This window comes from Astatotilapia calliptera, chromosome 22, assembly GCF_900246225.1.
Source record: "Astatotilapia calliptera chromosome 22, fAstCal1.2, whole genome shotgun sequence".
NCBI lineage: Eukaryota > Metazoa > Chordata > Actinopteri > Cichliformes > Cichlidae > Astatotilapia > Astatotilapia calliptera.
Genome location: NC_039322.1, coordinates 18,623,402 through 18,644,103, shown reverse-complemented (window position 1 = coordinate 18,644,103; position 20,702 = coordinate 18,623,402). Strand labels below are relative to the sequence as shown.

Sequence of the window (20,702 nt, the reverse complement as noted above, 5' to 3'; positions counted from 1 at the left end):
CCTCCTCTGCTCTGTGTCTGCGTTTGGCAAATCTCCACTTCGCTGCGCAGATTCGGTTCTTGTAGAAAGTTCACAGGTCGTGCGCAGTTTATGAATCCTTTCTTGGCATGTGTTTGGCTTTTACCAGAGCACACCTTGTTGTCCATTTGGCACCACAGCTGGTAGCATAATTTGCTGTCGGCATGTGACATTGTCGTGTACAGAGCGTCCTCTACGTCACACAGCAGCATTTCCACCATTGTGTCTCTGTGAGTGAGTGAGTGTGTGTGTGTGTGTGTGTGTGTGTGTGTGTGTGTGTGTGTGTGTGTGTGTGTGTGTGTGTGTGTGTGTGTGTGTGTGTGTGTGTGTGTGTGCATGCGTCTCTGTTTAAGCGCGGGGCTCCAGTTTGTGTGAAAGTTCAAAGAGCGTCTGCTGATTGTCGATAATGTGCAGGTAGTGAACGCTCGCCCTCACCTCCGCACTGTCGACCCCAATTACCTCGTTGCCTAAAAGACAAACGCACACACATCAGTGGATTCAACACAACATACACACACAGTTACTACAAACACACTGTATTACAGCCTTGGAAAGAAATAAAAGACTGTCTGGAAATGGTTGCTTGGAAACTGGAAGAAACTGACTCAGGTAAAAATGCAGTACACTAACTGAGCTGCAGATGGCGACAGATTCTTCTCAAGGATTTGAAAACAGCATAAACAACAGCTTCCAGAAGAAAAAACAACTATCTTTTAATATTTATATTTACTTTTTGATGTCATGGCATTATAGATAGACACAAACTTCTAATGTGTAGTACATACATATATGTGACAGCTCCTTTATGGATTATAAACTACTGGAAGTATATGATTTGTTTACACTGTGAAAAATATATACCATATACTTAATAAGTACCTAAACTTCAGCAACCTGCATGTTTGATATGTTTTACATTGGATGTCCTTCCTAACTACACTATAGAGTGATCAGAAGCGCGACTTTGAACCTAAAGATTCAGTTCAGTAAAAAAATGACATAACCCACCTGACTGGTCACTTTGGCAGTGGCGAATCATTCTCACCGTGTCTGCAATCATATGCTGTTGGTTTAAGAGAACACATGTTGCATTAGGGTGACATTAAACTGGAAAGATCACATTTGTTCTGGTAAACATCAAGAGCTTTTCTTTTGTCCAAAACATCCATCTTTTTACAAACCAAACACATTTCAACAGGCCAGCGTTTTACTATTGGTGATGGTGGATTCACCACTCAGCATGTACTCTGGAAATACAAAGCATCTACTTTCATCAGTCAACTTGACAACAAATAGTAGATGGTGCCTTCATCAGATGTATGATGTATTCACCACAGATGCAACTTGGTATTGTTATAATATATTGCAGAATACTGACAAAACAAAAACTACAGAGCACAACAGTCCCTGCTTTTTTAAGGACCCTGAGCACAAACATGAATTTCCCATTTGTTTTCTCCACTGACATTTCAGAAAAAGCTCTTAGTAAGTCTGCTTTGGATGATTACAACATTATAGCTCATAATCAAAACACCCATGAAAAATATAAATGTGATTTTTACTTCCAAAATCTCACTGTTGCACTCTTTCATTGTCACAATACAAATATCCAAGTATCGTGACCTTATTATCACCTACACTGCAAAGCTTAAGTCTGCAGAATAAATCTAGAGAAGCTGAAAGGAAAAAATACTTAAATGTCACATGGAAATGGTTTGAGGCACTGAAAGACATTAAAGAAATGACTCAAACTCACCAACTTCTCAAAGTTGACCAAGTTGTCATGGAAGGTCTTATTTCCCTCGTGGATAAAAGTGATATCTAAAAGCAGGAGACGGGCTTATTAGGGATTCATTCAGTGTTTCTGTGTGTGTGTGCGCACGTGTGTGTAGGATTTAGAGTAGATACCTTTTAAGAGAAGAGGCATGAAAGGGATCTTAGGAGGTTTCATCCTCTTGAAGGCTTCTCTGTAGGCTTTGTGGTTTAGAGATGGATCCTGGAAAAAGAGATGGAGGAAAACAGAAAGCAGAGTAAAGAAAAGGAGGAAGCATTTAAAGGAATAGCACATTTTCATCTCTGCGTGTTTCTCTATCTCTGTCCACCAGGTCTCACCGTGATGAGTTCCAGCTCTGAGAAGAGCTTCTTGAACTTCCCCGGACATTTCTGAAAGGGAAAGCGTTTGCTCAGAGCTGGACTTGAAAATAGGCATCGTAATGAACAGACTCAGTTCTGTTAAGACTTACCTCCCACGTTTGGTTGAGTCGACTGACAGCAGCTGTGTTGAGACCCATGATGATGGCAAATGCAGAGTTCAGATTTCTCTGGGCTTTACAGCTGTGTGCAACACGGGCAGAAGCAGAAAAATGTTATTAAAAAAAAGGAGATAAAACATGATGTGCTTAAAACATACTCTTCATTTTGTTTACATGACCACGTGTGTGTTCTGTTCTTACTGAGCTGCAATCTTGATAAACTTCTTGAGAAGCTGTACTCGCTTGTTGAGCGACACACACATGAGCACCTCGGACATGACCCACTGCTGGACCTCGTTACAGCGCTGCAGCAGGACTGAGAGCGCCGCCGTGTGGCCAGTGCCAGGAGCGCGGCTGAGAGTGTAGTACACCAGCTCCTGCTGCATGTTGACGGAAAGAAAGAGTGTGAGTGAAACACATCAAGAATCACACATCCTTGGGTGTGTTCTCCCTCTATAAACGAGGCTACCTCGCCATTGCTTGTTTCACTCTAATCTTGCTATTGCTTAATTTTTTTGAATTTAAAATCAAAAACTGAAACAAAAACAATTCTCGTATACGATATAAAACCAGGAAAGAAAAAGAAAGTGCTCAAATGTACTCTAGTACCAAATGGGAAAGCACGCCAAGATGGAGCCTGTGTCTCTTCATCTGTGCTATGTTTAAAGTTTTTACAAGAACAACACATCTAAAAAGCCACTCAGCTGCTGGCTGAGCTGTGCTCATGATCCAGGAAGTCTCGCTGAGCATTTGCTTATATTCTGATGCGTAAACTTCAGCAGCATCTGTCGTCAATATGAATTTATTTAAAACTCTGTGCATACACCACATACATTCATCTGTATGAGTGGATACCTCGTGAATGGATTTGAAGAGACTCCAATCCAGGTGTGTGAGGGCAGCTGCCACATCCCAGGTGTTGATGCCCAGGAGTCGAACTGGCCTCCTGCTTAGCTCAGCACTGTCTGTTAAAGGAGGCTGCACATACAAACCCGTAGAGAAATTTAAATTATTGCACAAAAAGACAAGGCATGCTCAAATAAAATCCTATCAGGAGCATTAGTCAATTTGCATCTGCATCAGTGTGTATGTGGCATTATGGCCACATCTGTTCTGGGACCTTTTCATTTATCAGCTGTTATAAACGCCGATAACGATAGTGCTGCAGATAGCTAATATCGCCCCACCAACAAATCAGCCAGGCTCTAGCCGCTAAGACATTCAGACATAGATCTCACTCTGTGATGATGATGCCCCTTTACAAAGGTGCCCTGAAACGGCACTTTCCAGTCCAGATGTCACTGTCGGGCAACCACACAATAATTGTGGCTCACACGTTTTCCTCTCCTACTGAGTCAGAGTTAATAACAATCACCAGGCCTGAGCCTCTCCAGTTTGCTGCTGCATGACTCATTGCAACACTGAAAATATGTCTGCTGGGGAAGTGAAATACTCATTTTCATGCCTGATTTGTCAAGAAAGTGATACAGAGGCTAAATAACTAACTTTGTTTGCTGTGTTTTGCTTTGGACCTGCAAGCTGCAACTTGAGCTTCTTTTAAAGACTGAATGTTACAGAAAGACAAAAAAAAATGCAGCCATTTACATACCAAGATCTCAGTAAGATCCCTGCGACAGGCCACAAGCTTTCCTTGTGGGGTCAGAGACTCAGAGTACACACAGTCACTGGGCTGTAACACCCTCCGCTCTTCAGAGACAAACACAGACAGAAGGAGAGAGATGAACGAGAGCCAAGAAAATGGATCAGTGATTCCCAGCTAGGAGGACTTGTACAGCTATTTTTGAGGAGCAGGTCAGGCAGCAGGAGTAAATCCCACATATTGCTTATATTAGAAAACTATCTTGACTATATGTTCTACTTGAATTGTGCTTGAATCGCATTTACCTCCAGTGTGCGACACCACGGCGAGCACCATGTCCTCTTCTGCTCTGTCCATCTTCAGAGCCACAATCCGCAGAAGCTCACGGGCCTCCAGCGAGGGATGCGTGTGGACACTCAGGTAGGAGTCGGCACTCACGTACACGCAGCAAATAACTGAAAAACACGCAAACATGGCGAGAGTAAATGTCTAAAATAAATGAATGCTGAAATGCTGGAGAAAGAAAACTTCAGTTAGTTTTTGCCAAAAATATAGTTGAAAACACAATTTAAGCAATTTGCATGTGCAAACTAAAATTACACTCCACAACTGTAATTATGCATAACTGTGTAGAGTTTGGGGCAGTGATTGTGTATGTCTGTGTCTGTTACTCACCCTCTCTGGTATCGGTCTGTGGACTGCGGAGCTGCAAACAGTTTTCCTTCAGACTCATATGCTGATACGTTTGTTTGCTCTGCGAGAAGAGCGGAGGACAAATGGAGATTTGAAATGCTTTATCTAGTCTGTGCTGGATGTTATTAGGCACTGATAGCACCTATATTATCTCCATCAGCACCTACACTGCTTAAAGAAAATCTAAAAATGTTGTTTCTGTGTTATTTAACAATGCAAAAATACAGATCCTCCATCTGTTTTAGCTTGTTGTGGATAAGTCAGTAAGTACAGTGGCCAATGTGAGTCAATCTTTTTCTAAATATGTGACAGATTCTCTCTCATATCCATTTGTGTGTTATACCTTTTGGTTTGGAGGGCAGTCATCCACCGTGCTACAAGAAACAAAGAAACTAGTGAAGGAGTGAAGGAGGTTACGGGTAGTCAAAATAAGGCAGACAGATGAGTTTACACATCATCACATGCTTCTTTAATGTCTCTTACTGCCTGCGACGCAGAAGTTTCTGAAACTCCTTCAGGTCTTTCTCCAATATGGGGAACTCGTACAGATCTTCTAAAACACACCTGTACAGAGTCTGACAGACAGAGAAAGGAAATGTTATTAAAATCCATGATCACATGATTCATGCTAAATACTTCTTGACTAATGGTAAAGGTTGTCTGAGCCAGAAAAAAAAAAGAATGTGTCCTCACTCTATTGCACAGCAGGCATAAGAGCCAATCACAGCTTTTAGTGTGAGGAACATTTTATAAACACATGTATACAAAGACTGACCTCAATGCAACATACCAACCAGGATCACTCTGCGCTGACTGTGTAATAAACAGCTGTGTATGTGCCATAGTTATCTGAACTTATTGCGTTAGACTTCACGTCAGTCTTGTAGTTTAGTTGGAAAGTCAGTGAGTGTATTCCTGCTTGGATTAAGTGTTTTAACGGCTGCCTCTATTGTTTTCCTCAGGAGGAGTGTGGGACGAGAGACAGCAGTGAGCACGGGGAGTGCAGAGACACAGGAGCAGAGAGCACTAAACTGGGACTTTTCGGGAAGAAGACACGACACGGGAGTAAAGGGAGAGCACGGGGATTTATTGCTTTTTTGCACTGTAAATAAACGCACCGCTTGCAGTGAAGAGTCCTGCGTTCTGGGTCCTCCTTTCCCCACATCCCTACAGTTTGCCCTGGCAAACCGTGACAGAATCCCCATAACCAAAGTTAACTTAATCAGATTGTCTTGATTCATTTAGCCAAACCCCAAACTGCTTTATTTGTAATTGTTTTATCAAAATACATGCTGTCTAATAAATATGGAAGCATCAGTTCAACATTTTACATTTATCTGTTACTTAATGTTGTACTTTTAAACCCAGATACTAAAAGAAAAAGAAAATCTATAACGCATTCTGTGTCTGATACCTCAGCCTGCCTTATCTGCTGATATTAATATCCATTACATATGTTTTTTCACCTCTTCTAAATAACTTAGCTCTTTATAACACATTTGTCTGGATGCACATCAGAGCTAAAAATATCAATTGTATAAATATCAATTTTACTTTGACTACGTTGCCACACCAAAATCTTTGAATACTGGTGTTTTAGGTCTCATTGCCACATGTGTATAAAAATCAAAACCCTAACCAGGCAACCTGCCTTTACAAATATTTGTTTAAAAAAAATGTTTCGCTCTAAAGAGCTCAATGAATTTGAGCAGAGTACTGTGATAGGATGTCTCTGTCATAACAGGTCAGCTCATGAAATTCCCTCTCTCCTAGATACTCCACAATCAGCTCTAAGTGGTATTATAACAAACTGGAGGTGATTGGGAACGGCAGCAACTCAATTACAGAACGGGGTCACCGAGTTCTGAAGCGCATAGTGTATAAAAATTGCCAACGCTCTGCTGACTCAGTAACTGCAGAGCTCTAAATCTCCTCTGGTGTTAACATCAACAAAAAAATTGTGCACCGGGAGCTTCATGGCATGGGTTTCCATAGTTGAACTGTAGGTGTAATGTGTAGGTGGAGCAGCACAGACACCAATGCTGGGAATAGACTGCTACATTCCTAAACACATACATTCTGTTTAACTCCTTTAGTTCCAGTGTGATAGTTCCTCCATCACCAAGTGCAGTACTTAAACCTATGCCTGGACATGTCACAGAATAAGTGACGCAACTGAATTAGCTCTCAGAACTTGCACGGATCCACACAAACGCACACGCATCTCCAGACGCCTCCTTATCGTTGTCATTGACCCACTGTAGCCTCCGGTCCCTATTCCCCTCTCGTTCCTCTGTTACTAGGCAACTATCACCTGGGTTACACACTCCATTTGAGATTATACCAATGCCAACCCTACCACTTTGGTTTCCATGGCAACCCGGCACCGAGCAACGGAGCCGTCAGGTTACGGAGGGACAAGTGATGTGCGAGTATATGTGTGTGCGTGTGGGTGTACACGTTTGATTGTGTTGTGTGTGTTTGTTTGTTTCCCCTTCGGTGTCAGAGACATCCCGAGTCGATGCAGCGAACCATGTGAAAATAACAAGAACGCAGACAGACGCAAGCAGCGTTTGTGAAGAAAAATGTGAGTTATGGGAGGTTATGTGACACTTAGGATTCTGTGTGTGCTTTCAATCACTACCATGCCCATACGTGATACAAATTGAAGAAGCTACCAGATTATAATGTGGAATAAAGCATCATAATTGTATAATAATTGTCACTGTTATTTTGGATTCTTCTGTGAAGTCATACAAAACACATCTCACGATACATTCAGAAACTCCTGCATTTTATTATTTGCCAGAAGGATGAGATGAATCTAGTAATGAAGGATTTGCTTGTGGGAGAAGGCAGGAACGCCGATCAGTTTGTCATCACATGCAGCAAGCGCACACATGTGCACAAACACACATACACAAAGCTCCTTATCCTTTCTAAAAAGCACTTGATGTCCAGTCATGCAGAACTTAAGGAAGGACAACTTAATTTAGAAGACAGGGAGACAAATGAAGATGAATGAGCCTTTTGATGTTCTTCAGCAATACATTTAAGAGAAGACAAGACTGGATCAAACTCAACATGTCTTTAAAACTATATAATCAGAAATAGTGAAGAAGGCCATACCTTCATGAAGCTCCTGACGTGCTCCTCTTCCTTTAGGAAATCCTTATAGAGTCTGCTCCAGTGGGAAACAAGCTGCAGTACTTTACGTTTCCTGAAGAGGGCATCTTTGCCCTCCTCCTGGCCCCTGCAGCGTGCGCTGCTATAGGTGACTGTGGTCAAGGAACAACAAAGGGGAATATGGAGTCTGAAATATGTGTGTTAATATGACTGTGTTTGAATCAATGCATGGTTTTCCTTGTAAGGATATTGTCCCAGCAGGGCCTGACAGAGGTCATGAGTGGACATGAACACCAGATACGTTAACAGGAAATCATCCAGCAGCATTTCTGAAAAACAGAAAAAAACATTGTTAAAAATCTAAAATCCAAGATATGTTTTCTCCTTATCTGTGGGATTAAGATGTGGAAAGCCAAAACAAAGTATCTTATATTCTTCTATCTTTCAATTAACTTCTGATTTCCCCAGATGAGCAGCAGAAGTTAGTTTCACTTTAAAAATCAATTACAGCTTTTTAAGATACAAAAGAGAGGTCGAGCAATAAATCTTCAAGCTTGAGCTCAATGCCTTATTTTCTTATTTTACTTGCCCTTCGACTAGACTTAAAGCAGCAATAATCACATGTTACATGAACAGTGTCTCTTTATAGTGAGGAATCCAAAGATAATTATAACCCATTTTCACAGTTCCCAGCAAAGCATTTTTAATAGTACACATTTATTATTATTATTATTATTAATAATAATAATAATAATAATGATAATAATAATAATAATAATAATAATAATAATAATAATAATGATAATGATACAGATGGATACATAGCAAACTACAACTCCAAACATTCACACTCTTCTCTTTCCCTTTACATGGAGATCTCCCCCTTCCTGAGCCTGGTTCTGCCAGAGGTTTCTTCCTCTTAAAAGGAAGTTTTTCTTTCCCACCTACACAAAGTGCTCGATCATAGCCAGCTGTTTGACTGCTTAGAGTTTTCTCGAGAATACTGCAGTGTCTTTATCTTACAGTATAAACTGCCTTGAGACAACCATTTGCTGCATAATTAAACTTGGATTGACATTAATTTAAATATTCTGGAGTTTAAAGTTACTTTCTTATGTCACCAATCACTCCCACACAGTCCTGACGAAGCAGATTATACTTTCTTTATAATTTTACCCAAAGCTGCTTTTTACTAAATATTGAGCTATTTTTCTTTGTCAAGAGAATTTTTGATGTCTCACCAGGTTTTTTGGGTCCCCGGGGGAAAATTTAAACAAACCTATGACAATGAGCAAGTCAGGCTTTTCTTCCTCTTGGCTCATTTTCCAAACAACTTCAAAAACAAAAAAAAACCTACTCAAATTTATCAGAGTGGAGCGAGCTAATGTGCAAGATAGAAGCCAAGAGTGTGTGTGAGACTCAGCAGGTGATCAATGGGTAAGAACCAAATATAAACAGCCCTCGTGGCAGATGGGTAATGAGCCATTGTTGGTGCTGTGAAGAAGTTGCTCTGTGTGTGTGTGTGTGTGTGTGTGTGTGTGTGTGTGTGTGTGTGTGTGTGTGTGTGTGTGTGTGTGTGTGTGTGTGGTGTCAACTCTTTCCCTGGGAAAATGTGTGACCCACATATGACTCTGTCAGGCAGAGAGCAAAGAAATCAATTATAGAAGACCGAGCATAGGCTGAAGCATTAATATTTTATCAACGGCCTTTGCTTTAAAAATAAAAACACAACTCTTGAGAAATATTTTAAGCAGGTCTGACAGTACTTATCACTTTTTCAGAACCCCGTTCACTCACTTTCCTCACACTTCCTATTCAATCTGAGGAAGTGGAGCCCTTTCTTGACCATTTATGAGTTCTTTTCCTGTTTCCCACCCTCTGTCTCTCCATCCTAAAGTATCCCCATCTACCCCCTCCTCCACTCCACACACCCCCATTTTTCATTTTCTCCTTCTTAGCGATTACATTTCCCCCTGCTACTTCTCTCCTCCTACATTCACCCTCTCCCAGCTCTCTGTGATGATAAATATCCATTTTCATCTTCAACATATGCCCTCTGCGTTTACCCGCTGGCACACACAAAGTCAAACACATGCGCTCAGACACACACATAACACCCTGATGAATAACTCACTGAGTTCTGACCTTGGGCATTTTATCTCTTGTGAGAGAGAAAGGGGTGGAAACAAGAAGAGAGAGAAACTGTGTGTGTGCTGAACTAATCGCACTAATCTGCTGCTGTGTTTTTGTTGCGTCTGTGTTCTCTTTGTGCGTGCACGGTGCACGGTGAGGGGTGTTTGGGGTAATCGCTGCGGAAGCGTGTTTGAGCCTGTTCAACATGCTGCACCGTTAAGCCACCTAAAACGGCATACTGATGCATTCACTCACACACACACACACGCATACACACACATACACATATGTGCTTATTCAAGAAACACCAACCATAATGCAAAGGTAGACATAGACACACACACAGATGGGGAGAAGATGAAGATAAATTTTGCATATCCACTTCCTCCCTTCCCTGTGCTGTCATAAAAAAAGCAAGTGTTTTCTCATTTTCACTAAATAAATATCAGACAGAGCTCCTCCACAAAGACCATCTCAGTCCTCTCTTGCTCTCCTTCTCTCTCTCCCACATTTATCTCTCCGTCTTTCTTCGTTTGCTTCCTGCAATTCAGTGAGATGGCTCCCTGTGGACTGTTGGGAACTGGTGGTGCTGAGGGGGCTGATGCATAAAGGAGCCTTGTCTAGAATAGATGCTAACAGACAAGTGCAGGGTTTTATAAAATGAATGCCGGGACCCAGACCTCCCTCTGTGATTAAAGCATTATTATAGTGGACCTGGGATCTGTGATGGCTCTGAAATGTAATTAGAAGGAAAGAAGTCAAGACCCATTGATATTTAAGAATGCCAATTTTTCACCACGATTTTAGTGCTTTCTAAATTCAAATATGATAAAAGATTAACTAATTACATCAAGGATTGCTAATATTTCCTGAGTAAAAGATTACTGCGCTATAAAACAATCCATAATGTAATAAGCTAGACCTAAGGTTTGTGTAAATGTGACATGACAGTTAACACTGAAATCGTTTGCGGCACAACTGCCTAAAGCACCCCGTGGCAATCATTTCACAAACCCATTAGAGCATTTAACCTCCTGAATGCTCCTCATATTTGTGGCCACTGACATGGCTGAATGAATGCACATACACGCACACCTGGATATGGTTTGAGGGCTGACTCATGCAGCCACACACAGGCTCAAACACAGCAGGGAAATGCTCATACCTCACAGGTCTGACCCAACTTCGGGGAAATTAAAAGAGACAGAGAGATCGGGGCTGGGTTGTGTTGTAACTTGCGCAGCTGGGAAACAAAGTCCTTGGCAAGAGGTGTGGGGCCTCATTTAACACAAGATACTAAGACTTACAATTAAACTCTACACATTTATGCCATGATGTAGATGGTTCTTCACAAAGACATGCCTCTGACTACAGCTTCAAGGACAATCAAATGTGTGTTTGTGTGTTTACATGTCTCCAAACTCACCGCTCTCCTTGTTCTCTGGTGCCCCTCTTTGGTCATCCAATCGTAGGTCACTTAGCAGATGCTCCAAAATCTTAAGCGGCGTACCGGACACCACCACATACCTGTAAGATGAAGAGTTGCAGTAATCTTCCTCAATATAGCAAGAGGACCAAGTACCACTTGTGTTCCTCCACCCTGCCCCCCTGCCTTCGTCCATATACTCCTCCGCGTCGTCGTCATCAATGTAGCGAAAATGGGGAACATTAAATGCAAACATCTCTGACTTGCTTCCATCACCATCATGACTGCTATCCTCCTCTTCATCGTCATCGTCTTCATCACTATCTTCATCTAAATCCTCCTCTGCCTCTGCAAGCGTGACTAGCTCAGAGGTCATCTTCATATCTAAACTGTTCCCAGTTCAGCCCTGTAAGGGTCGCTCATTCTGGATGCAAACTGCTCTGCTGTCTGCTCCTGTCAGCCGAGAGCTCCAGAGATTGAAACCCTCTCTCTGACAGCTCCTACAGTAACTCTGACAGAGAACCAACGTCTACGGAAAACACTGAAAACTGCTTACACACACATACACATACACCCACTTAACCTGCCTGTCACTGACACTCCCTGCATTGTGCCTTAGGTCAAAGACTGTGGTATGCTGTGCTATGTGTATTCAATTCAAAGAAATCAACTTCGAAGAACTGTACTTGGAAAGGAACACAGATGTGTAATTATACGTACAGCATAAGATCCTAAAACACACTGATATATGGAAGGAAGTAAACCAGTCTTATGTGATCTATTTTCCTCTTCCAGCTGAAAACAAAAAGCCATTCTCTCCTTCCTGCACTCTGCCAGAAGCCAAAGCATACATTATCCTAGACAAACACATACACGCCCACACAATTTTGACAGCCCTACTGATATTCTGCTTGCATATGCAAAAGTGTGTGTCTGCAACTTGATATCCCAAAGAAAAAAAACTAAAAACCCAAAAGAGACAGGAGGACTATGATTATGTTTTCATTGCCATTGTTAGTGTGGAGGGCCCTCATTATGCAGGAGGAGGGACCAACCTCTTGTCGCAATCCTCCTCTCTGGACCCGCCCCCGGACGATGTTGGTGAGGGCCTGTCCGATGGCGATGTCACTGATGATGTCACTCTCCGCAACACCAATACGTCCCGACCTCTCTCCTTTAGACAAACCCTTCCTACCGCCTCCTAAAAGAGAAAATGTGAGAAAAATATAACATAGTCAGGCAAGGACAAAACCGCTGGAAGGCGATTAAAGGAGTAGACGCAAGATTTCAAACAGTACAGAACAATACGACGCATCCCATGTGACTTTCTTACGTACTCTGTAGTGGATTTGAACACTCTTTGTGGTTTTTGCCAACTTTGTTTATTTCCCATCTGCTTTTACCAAACATTTAAGCAAATCAACTGCCTCCTTTAGCTTATAACTGTGGTCTCTACGTGGTGTTCAATAAATAATATAAAATTAAAGCGAAGGATGCATTTAAAACAGTAATTATATAAAATATGGTTTGTGTGATTCTATTAAAGAAAGCAGCTAGCATGCAATTCTAGTTTTTGTAAACCTCTCAGATATTGCCCTTATTATGTGTTTTTCCAACACATAAGCAAACTCACACCTCAGTTTTAATCCACACTTTTAGACACTGCCTGTATTGGCAGCTTCAAAGGGAAGGATTGCATTTCCTCTGCCTTTGGAAAGATTTCAAGAATTATATTACAATGAGGACATCTATGAATGTCAGCTTTAAATGATCTCCGGCTCCATAAATGTGCAGCAACTTGATCCATGACTCTGATACACGCACACAAACACACAGACACACGCTCCTGCTATGATGGTGCAGTGTAACAGTAACAGAGCTCCAGGTGAACGAAGGAGCACAATAAGAAAGAGCCGGAGGAGAAGAGAGAAAAGCAGAGGAGAGAGAGAGAGATCAAAGGAGCAGGAGAGCAGAGATGGATAAAGAAGCGACGTCTCTCCTCCAGATGCTCGCTGCAGTCTCTGTCCCAGCCAGAAGGACTGAGCAGCAGTCACAACTGACACAGAGAGTCAGTGCAAGGCTGTTTTTTCTCTTTAGCTGGCCATAAAATTAACAATTTAGATGTAACATTTCCACTGACTGATAAAAAGAAACCAAACCTCTGAAAGCAACACTAACTAGATCTTAAAAAAATGTGCTACGCTTCATAAAAGTGTGAAGAACGCACTAGATAGTAACTGCTTTTGCAACGATCTGTGTCTAAAGTGAAAATACAGGGAGTGCAGAATTATTAGGCAAATGAGTATTTTGTCCACATCATCCTCTTCATGCATGTTGTCTTACTCCAAGCTGTATAGGCTCGAAAGCCTACTACCAATTAAGCATATTAGGTGATGTGCATCTCTGTAATGAGAAGGGGTGTGGTCTAATGACATCAACACCCTATATCAGGTGTGCATAATTATTAGGCAACGTCCTTTCCTTTGGCAAAATGGGTCAAAAGAAGGACTTGACAGGCTCAGAAAAGTCAAAAATAGTGAGATATCTTGCAGAGGGATGCAGCAGTCTCAAAATTGCAAAGCTTCTGAAGCGTGATCATCGAACAATCAAGCGTTTCATTCAAAATAGTCAACAGGGTCGCAAGAAGGCATGTGGAAAAACCAAGGCGCAAAATAACTGCCCATGAACTGAGAAAAGTCAAGCGTGCAGCTGCCAAGATGCCACTTGCCACCAGTTTGGCCATATTTCAGAGCTGCAACATCACTGGAGTGCCCAAAAGCACAAGGTGTGCAATACTCAGAGACATGGCCAAGGTAAGAAAGGCTGAAAGACGACTACCACTGAACAAGACACACAAGCTGAAACGTCAAGACTGGGCCAAGAAATATCTCAAGACTGATTTTTCTAAGGTTTTATGGACTGATGAAATGAGAGTGAGTCTTGATGGGCCAGATGGATGGGCCCGTGGCTGGATTGGTAAAGGGCAGAGAGCTCCAGTCCGACTCAGACGCCAGCAAGGTGGAGGTGGAGTACTGGTTTGGGCTGGTATCATCAAAGATGAGCTTGTGGGGCCTTTTCAGGTTGAGGATGGAGTCAAGCTCAACTCCCAGTCCTACTGCCAGTTTCTGGAAGACACCTTCTTCAAGCAGTGGTACAGGAAGAAGTCTGCATCCTTCAAGAAAAACATGATTTTCATGCAGGACAATGCTCCATCACACGCGTCCAAGTACTCCACAGCGTGGCTGGCAAGAAAGGGTATAAAAGAAGAAAAACTAATGACATGGCCTCCTTGTTCACCTGATCTGAACCCCATTGAGAACCTGTGGTCCATCATCAAATGTGAGATTTACAAGGAGGGAAAACAGTACACCTCTCTGAACAGTGTCTGGGAGGCTGTGGTTGCTGCTGCACGCAATGTTGATGGTGAACAGATCAAAACACTGACAGAATCCATGGATGGCAGGCTTTTGAGTGTCCTTGCAAAGAAAGGTGGCTATATTGGTCGCTGATTTGTTTTTGTTTTGTTTTTGAATGTCAGAAATGTATATTTGTGAATGTGGAGATGTTATATTGGTTTCACTGGTAAAAATAAATAATTGAAATGGGTATATATTTGTTTTTTGTTGAGTTTTTTTTTGAATCACAAACATACCTGTATAACATTTAGAAAAAAAACTGAGACAAGTTTGCAGAGAGCAGAGAGCAACACACACACACACACAAACACACACACATCTCTGGTATTGTACGATGAAAGGATCAGTCTGATCCCAAGAGACAGCAGGTGGGATCTGACTTGTGTCAGACAAAACAATATGCCCAAAGTGGTGTGTGTGTGCAGACATGTTTCAGTGATTCATATTCTATGGGAGTGTGACACAGATGTGCAGCAGCAGCCATCACATCCAGTGTGCTGTAGCGTGTCTAATTCCTTTTCTAAAGGAATGATAATTGCTGGTTGATGGTACCTTTACACCCCCTCCAACTTGTTAGAATAGTAGACTATCAGGCTGATCACCTGAACAGTTATTCAACCATCACACTTCCATGTTTAGAGCTCGTACTGTGATAAGCCAACAAGAAAATAAATATGTCATTGCACTGGGGTTTGTTTGTTTTTTGCTTAGTTCTTCTACTTTATATAACATTAAGTGTTACCTTAAGACCTTCCAAAACACAGCAAAGTAATAACTTTGATATAATTATTCTATACAGAAGAAACCTGAAGCACCACCCCCTAACTCTTGTCAGGCCCAAAACATTCATACCAAAATAGCAAGGAATGCAACTGTGAAATCCCCTAGGGCTAAACTTTATCTAAATTTCGAGATAAACACAAACACTAAACTAAGCTGAATTCACAGACCTGAAAAGCAGACAAAAACACCATCCACCTGTAGAGAACAGGGACTTTCATAAAAGGACATAGTCCTAATTACATGATGTTTAATTTCCTCTATAACATGCTAAAAATAATCATACGGAAGGGTTAACAACACAGAAATGCAAACAGGATATTAGCAAAGCAGTGACAGCTCATCTGACAAACCATTATTAATCACATTATGGCCTGGCACAGACACCGCGCCCAGCGACCCTGATCTGGTGCCGAGATAACAAGTTTGGTGGCCTAAGGGTCTAAAGGGGACACGGCACTGAACAGAGACTGGGATCGGCTTTATCACGAGTCTCCCTTCTCTATCTCTGTTGACGCTTCCTGTCACTCTACACCATCAGATATATAATAAAGTGCTCTAGAAATACACTTTAAAAAACACACCCATTATGTAACCAATTACAACTACTGTAAAAACAAAGGAGAAGAAAATGTTCTGCCTTCCTGATTCAGTAGCAAGCCGTTGATCTTTCCGACAACACTTACATTCTTTACACAGATGCCAAGAAAAACAACTCTGAGCCAAGAATGGAGGAAGGCAGTGAGACAACACAAACATACGCAAGATCAAAAATCTTTCAGAAAATGCAGCAAAGTAAAACTTGCAGCAGTAACACTATGACAATTAGTAACATGCACGCAACATCTCACATAAGCTTCTACGTCGTAAGTGCAAACAGCAAAATGAGAGAAAAAGCGTTTAATGTAGCCATGGAAAAGACGCAGAGGCATGAAAAAGTAAAACTATCCAAAAGGGCACTTGTGGAGAGGAGGGGTCAGAAAGTTATGCAATAGAAAAAGACAGTGAGAACAAAAAAGAAATGATAGATGAAAGGCAAGAGCCTGGGAAGTAAAGTGAGGGAGACAGAGGAGTGTGGGAGAAAGCAGCATTTACAAAAGACAAAAAACAGAAACATTTTACTCAAGCTGCCATGCGTTTTAGCAAAACATCTGATATGAAAGGAAAAACAGGGGATTTCAGGCAGTTACACATCAATGACAAAGAGAGAGCTTTCCAAATAAATAATGGACCTGTTTCAATGCCTCCTTACTTTACTGTCTCCCAATAACACCAACATATCAACCTCTAATGTATAGACTAAAAAAACTGTAGGTAAAAACTGTGGGTATGACATTTCTGAAATGTCTCAAAGGCATAAAAAAAAGAGCTTCTGACATTTCTTTAGACAGTCACTTGTTCTCTGCTAACAGGTGTATCGGTCCGTTTCTTCCTGTTCTCGTTGCTCCTTCCTCAAGCTCTCCTGCGTTCACCCAATTTTTCCTGTCCCCCCGCTCCCTCGCCCCCTGTCTGTCTCCAAATTGTGCAGACTTCATGCTCGAAAGGTTTGAGAAGTCGAAACAGAAAAAAGAAAGCTCAGAAACCTGGGGACACGCTGCACTCGTCACAGGGTCAAAGAGTTCAATTTGAGTGTGAAAAACGAAGGATATATTTATTATATATATATTCAGCTTTGTACAGGATTTGAAAGTCTCTTTTACCCTCACTGTTTCTATCAGTTAGTCACACACAGACACACAGCATGACGTAACATTGTCAGGAAAGGTGGATGCCCATGCAAAGCCTAAAGGAAGCACTCTCTGTTCCTTTCCTGTTCCTGCTAATGTATGTGTGTGTGTCAACACTGACCAAGCCATATCTTTGTTATGATAGCTCTGTGCCTGATTCCTGGAAATAATGGATAAGAGTATAACACACAATGCTTTTAAGTCAGCAGCACACAGATAGTATGTGCAACCACACATAGTGGGACACACATAAAGCATTAATCCCAAAACCTGCCCAGTGTGTAGTGCATGGTGTAACACTGAAGAACCCTTTGTGTAGGTGGACCTCTCGAAACTTCTAATGCTGATTAAATGTGGAAGAGTAACAAAAATGCAAGTCAGAAATGACTATTGAGAAATGGAAAAACCCAAAGCAATGCAATGACACATGAGTTAAATCACTATGGAAACAGCCCACACTGGTTTGTCAGAGCTTATCTGTCCCAAAAAAAAAAAAGAAAATCACCATGACAACCCAGTAAAAGGAGAATGGTTTCTGTTGTGTATCGAGCTGGTCGTCTAGCTTTGGTTTCTGCTAAATTCTGCAGCCTGAGCTGAACGATGAGCTGAAACAATAACACCTACGAATAAAAGGTCAACTGAGTTTAATCAGGGCTGCAAAGCATCTTTGTTTCAAAAGATGTTTTTAATAATTTATGATGTTGTTTGGCTCAAAACTGACACACGTATTGGTCACATGCAGTTTAAACTGCTTACACTGTAGTGCTATACAGCAACACCTGGGGATGTCACACCACACTTTTATGCTATAATATTAAAGGCATGGATAAATCAAATAAGAAATGTGGCCAGTAATGCACCTTACACTACTTGTGTTCTGGTATATGAACAAGTGCACTTTTTCTTTTCAACAAGATTTTGTCAATAAGGCACCTTAAATGTAAATTATACTTTGTAGAGAAAAAATGCTTTCAGTGCTGATGCGTCATTTATGTAAAGAAATCTACACACAGCCAGGCTGCTTTGAATTTCTGTTTGACATCCTGGAATAACCAAACAGTGTTCTGTTTACTCTGACAAAGTAAAAAATGGGCACGACTGCAGGATCAATAAACTACATTAACTTAAAGCTATACTTGCTCAGATTTATGTTACATGAGATAAATCCTTCAAGAGTCTAAATACAGATATAATGATATTGATACCTAAATGTTTAGAGCATAATGATTAGATTGGAGTCTAGTTGATCTCTCTCTTGCATCCCTCCTCTAATATATAAGATGATAAAATACAGTATATTTTTATTGTGTACATTTTCAAGAAATGAAACTAGATTTATGCACACTTTAGAAAATCCCTAAGGCTGGGCTTCAGTCAGACTCACACAGACACACAACCACGGTGATGCAGGGTGAAATGTGACTGCATTTCCTTCGTTTCCGGCCCTCAGGTGTACTGTAGAGCAGGATCATACAGTACAACGCTTCACTAACACCCCACTCATTATCAGCCCACTCTGACTCAGCCTGCCACAGGGCAAGCAGCACATGAACATACACATGCAAGCGCCCACGAATGATTATAAGCTCTAGCCAGCAAACTGACACACACACACATCTACACGCACACACACAGTACTTGACAGCGTGTAAAAAGAGTATGAGATCACGATGCGCTAAGCCATTATTAACACCCACATTAGATGAGCTACAGAACTGGTGTATGTTTAAAGTAAAGTGATCTGAATGAACCCGAGCTCTGGGCGTCTTCAGTGATAACTTTAGTTGGCGTGTGCGTGTCAGTGCAGAATTGTGCCCTCATGTACTGAGAAAAGGTCTAAACAGGCCAGGCGTGCTGGAAAATACATGCATGCATGCGTGCCTATCCCTTAGCTGGACAGAACCACCAATAATGATGGTGCTGAGGAGGATTTACTCGCATGATCCCTGGCCTGAATCCATGAGTAACTCTGACCTGAGGTGTGTGTGTCCCTGCTTAAAAATGATGACAGTAATGACAACATTAACCGCATGACGTCCATTACTCTCCACTCACATTAAGCGTGCAGCCACAACTCTGTCTGCAGATTACATGGTAAGAGTTCACAAGACAACGTCAGCAGTCCTGCCGATACTATAAGATGTACTATAATATCAAACTATAGCACTCTCTACTCACCGCCTGGTTCCTGTCGGGTAGACGGTAGTTGTGGTTCTGCAGCAGCCGACAGCCGTCTTTGGCCAGCCGCTGCACGGCCTCCAGCCCCAGCCGGCTGGTTAGCTCCTCGCGGCCGCACACGGTGCCCATCCCTCCGCCGCCGCTGCTGCTGCTGTCCCGCAAAGCACACACACCTCCCAGCTGCAACACAGGAGGCATGAAGACATATCTCAGCCCGCAGTCCCAAGACATTGTAGAAACACTCAGAGTATGTTTGAGGAATGGAGGTCAACAAAGTTTGGTCATAATCCAGAAACACACAAGGAGAAGTTTTCTGTTGCCCCTATATATCCATGTGAGTAGGATAAGAAAATGTGGTAATCCTAGCTCTCTCTATCTAATCTTGTTCTCCCTGTTATTATTACTTGTCTCTTTATTCTTTTCTATCTATTACAGTCACTAATTCCTTTTTATCTACTGAACTTCTCTTTGTCTCAGTCTGACTGCTCTGTGTCAGAGGATCTGGTGGAGAAGGAATGAGAGTGTGTGATTAGTAGTATAAGTGGGCGGGAGTGGGTGTCTGTGTGAGAATAGTGTGCTAGGGTGCAAGTGTGGTGTCTGTCTCCTCCCCTCTATAGTCAGTACAGAAATCTGCTACTGTCCTGGTAGTCTAGCTGAGGCAGATGAAATAAGAAAGTGGATAAAAAGGAATGTATAACATCGTGACCTTAAAAAAGGAAAATGAAACAGGAACATATTTCCCTGAAATAGCTCAAGGATTCTGGAGAAACCAGTGCTTTTGTCCCTAGATATACCTGACAATAGAAAACATTACTGTGTGCTAGTATGATGGTTATCACCGGTGGCTGGTAGCCTGGTCTGTTTATTTTCCTTGGAAGAGAGATAGAAAGGGGACGGGGAGGGGGGGGGGTTCATTTGGCTGGGGGTGGGTGGGTATCCTTTCCTGTGGGCTCAACTATCCCACGGTGCCATGTTCCAATAGAGGGTAACACACACCCCTGCAGAACATCGCTCATTTTTGTTTACTAGGAAAACACCCCCCCTTCCCCCAATGGCACCACTTATCTGGCAGAATAGCCACGTACACATAGACATTATATCACAACCCCTGTGCCATGTCCCTTACTACTTCCTGCAAACCTGCTTTCAGCTTCCTGTCAACGACACACCAAGATAAAACGCTGACAAATGTGTGTACTTGAATTGTCCGCCTGTTTCTTTGATTTGCTTTAATTTTTCTATGATCTTCAAGTGTTTAAGCTAATTTGAAAGCATTATATTTTAGAGCCTTTTGAGTTTAACAAAATATCTGCATAGGTTAAAAAAAAACTGTACGACAAAGGAAATGAAAGT

At 41.8% G+C, this 20,702-nt stretch overlaps 1 protein-coding gene across 1 annotated transcript in view; it reads right to left on the bottom strand.

Annotated features, from left to right (window-relative positions):
• Positions 1-314: 314 nt before the first annotated feature.
• Positions 315-20,702, bottom strand: part of rapgef5a (Rap guanine nucleotide exchange factor (GEF) 5a) — a 45,758-nt gene continuing 25,370 nt past the window's right edge. Inside the window, exons 9-26 of the mRNA XM_026155512.1 lie at positions 19,350-19,529; positions 12,304-12,449; positions 11,249-11,349; positions 7,940-8,018; positions 7,693-7,837; positions 5,047-5,138; positions 4,907-4,937; positions 4,546-4,624; positions 4,176-4,325; positions 3,880-3,977; positions 3,126-3,248; positions 2,472-2,650; positions 2,262-2,352; positions 2,131-2,181; positions 1,927-2,014; positions 1,775-1,839; positions 1,027-1,081; positions 315-485 (exon numbers count right to left, since the gene is read on the bottom strand). Coding sequence (XP_026011297.1) covers positions 367-485; positions 1,027-1,081; positions 1,775-1,839; positions 1,927-2,014; positions 2,131-2,181; positions 2,262-2,352; positions 2,472-2,650; positions 3,126-3,248; positions 3,880-3,977; positions 4,176-4,325; positions 4,546-4,624; positions 4,907-4,937; positions 5,047-5,138; positions 7,693-7,837; positions 7,940-8,018; positions 11,249-11,349; positions 12,304-12,449; positions 19,350-19,529 — 1,872 coding nt within the window. The 3' untranslated portion in view covers positions 315-366. The remainder of the gene's footprint in view (positions 486-1,026; positions 1,082-1,774; positions 1,840-1,926; positions 2,015-2,130; positions 2,182-2,261; positions 2,353-2,471; positions 2,651-3,125; positions 3,249-3,879; positions 3,978-4,175; positions 4,326-4,545; positions 4,625-4,906; positions 4,938-5,046; positions 5,139-7,692; positions 7,838-7,939; positions 8,019-11,248; positions 11,350-12,303; positions 12,450-19,349; positions 19,530-20,702) is intronic.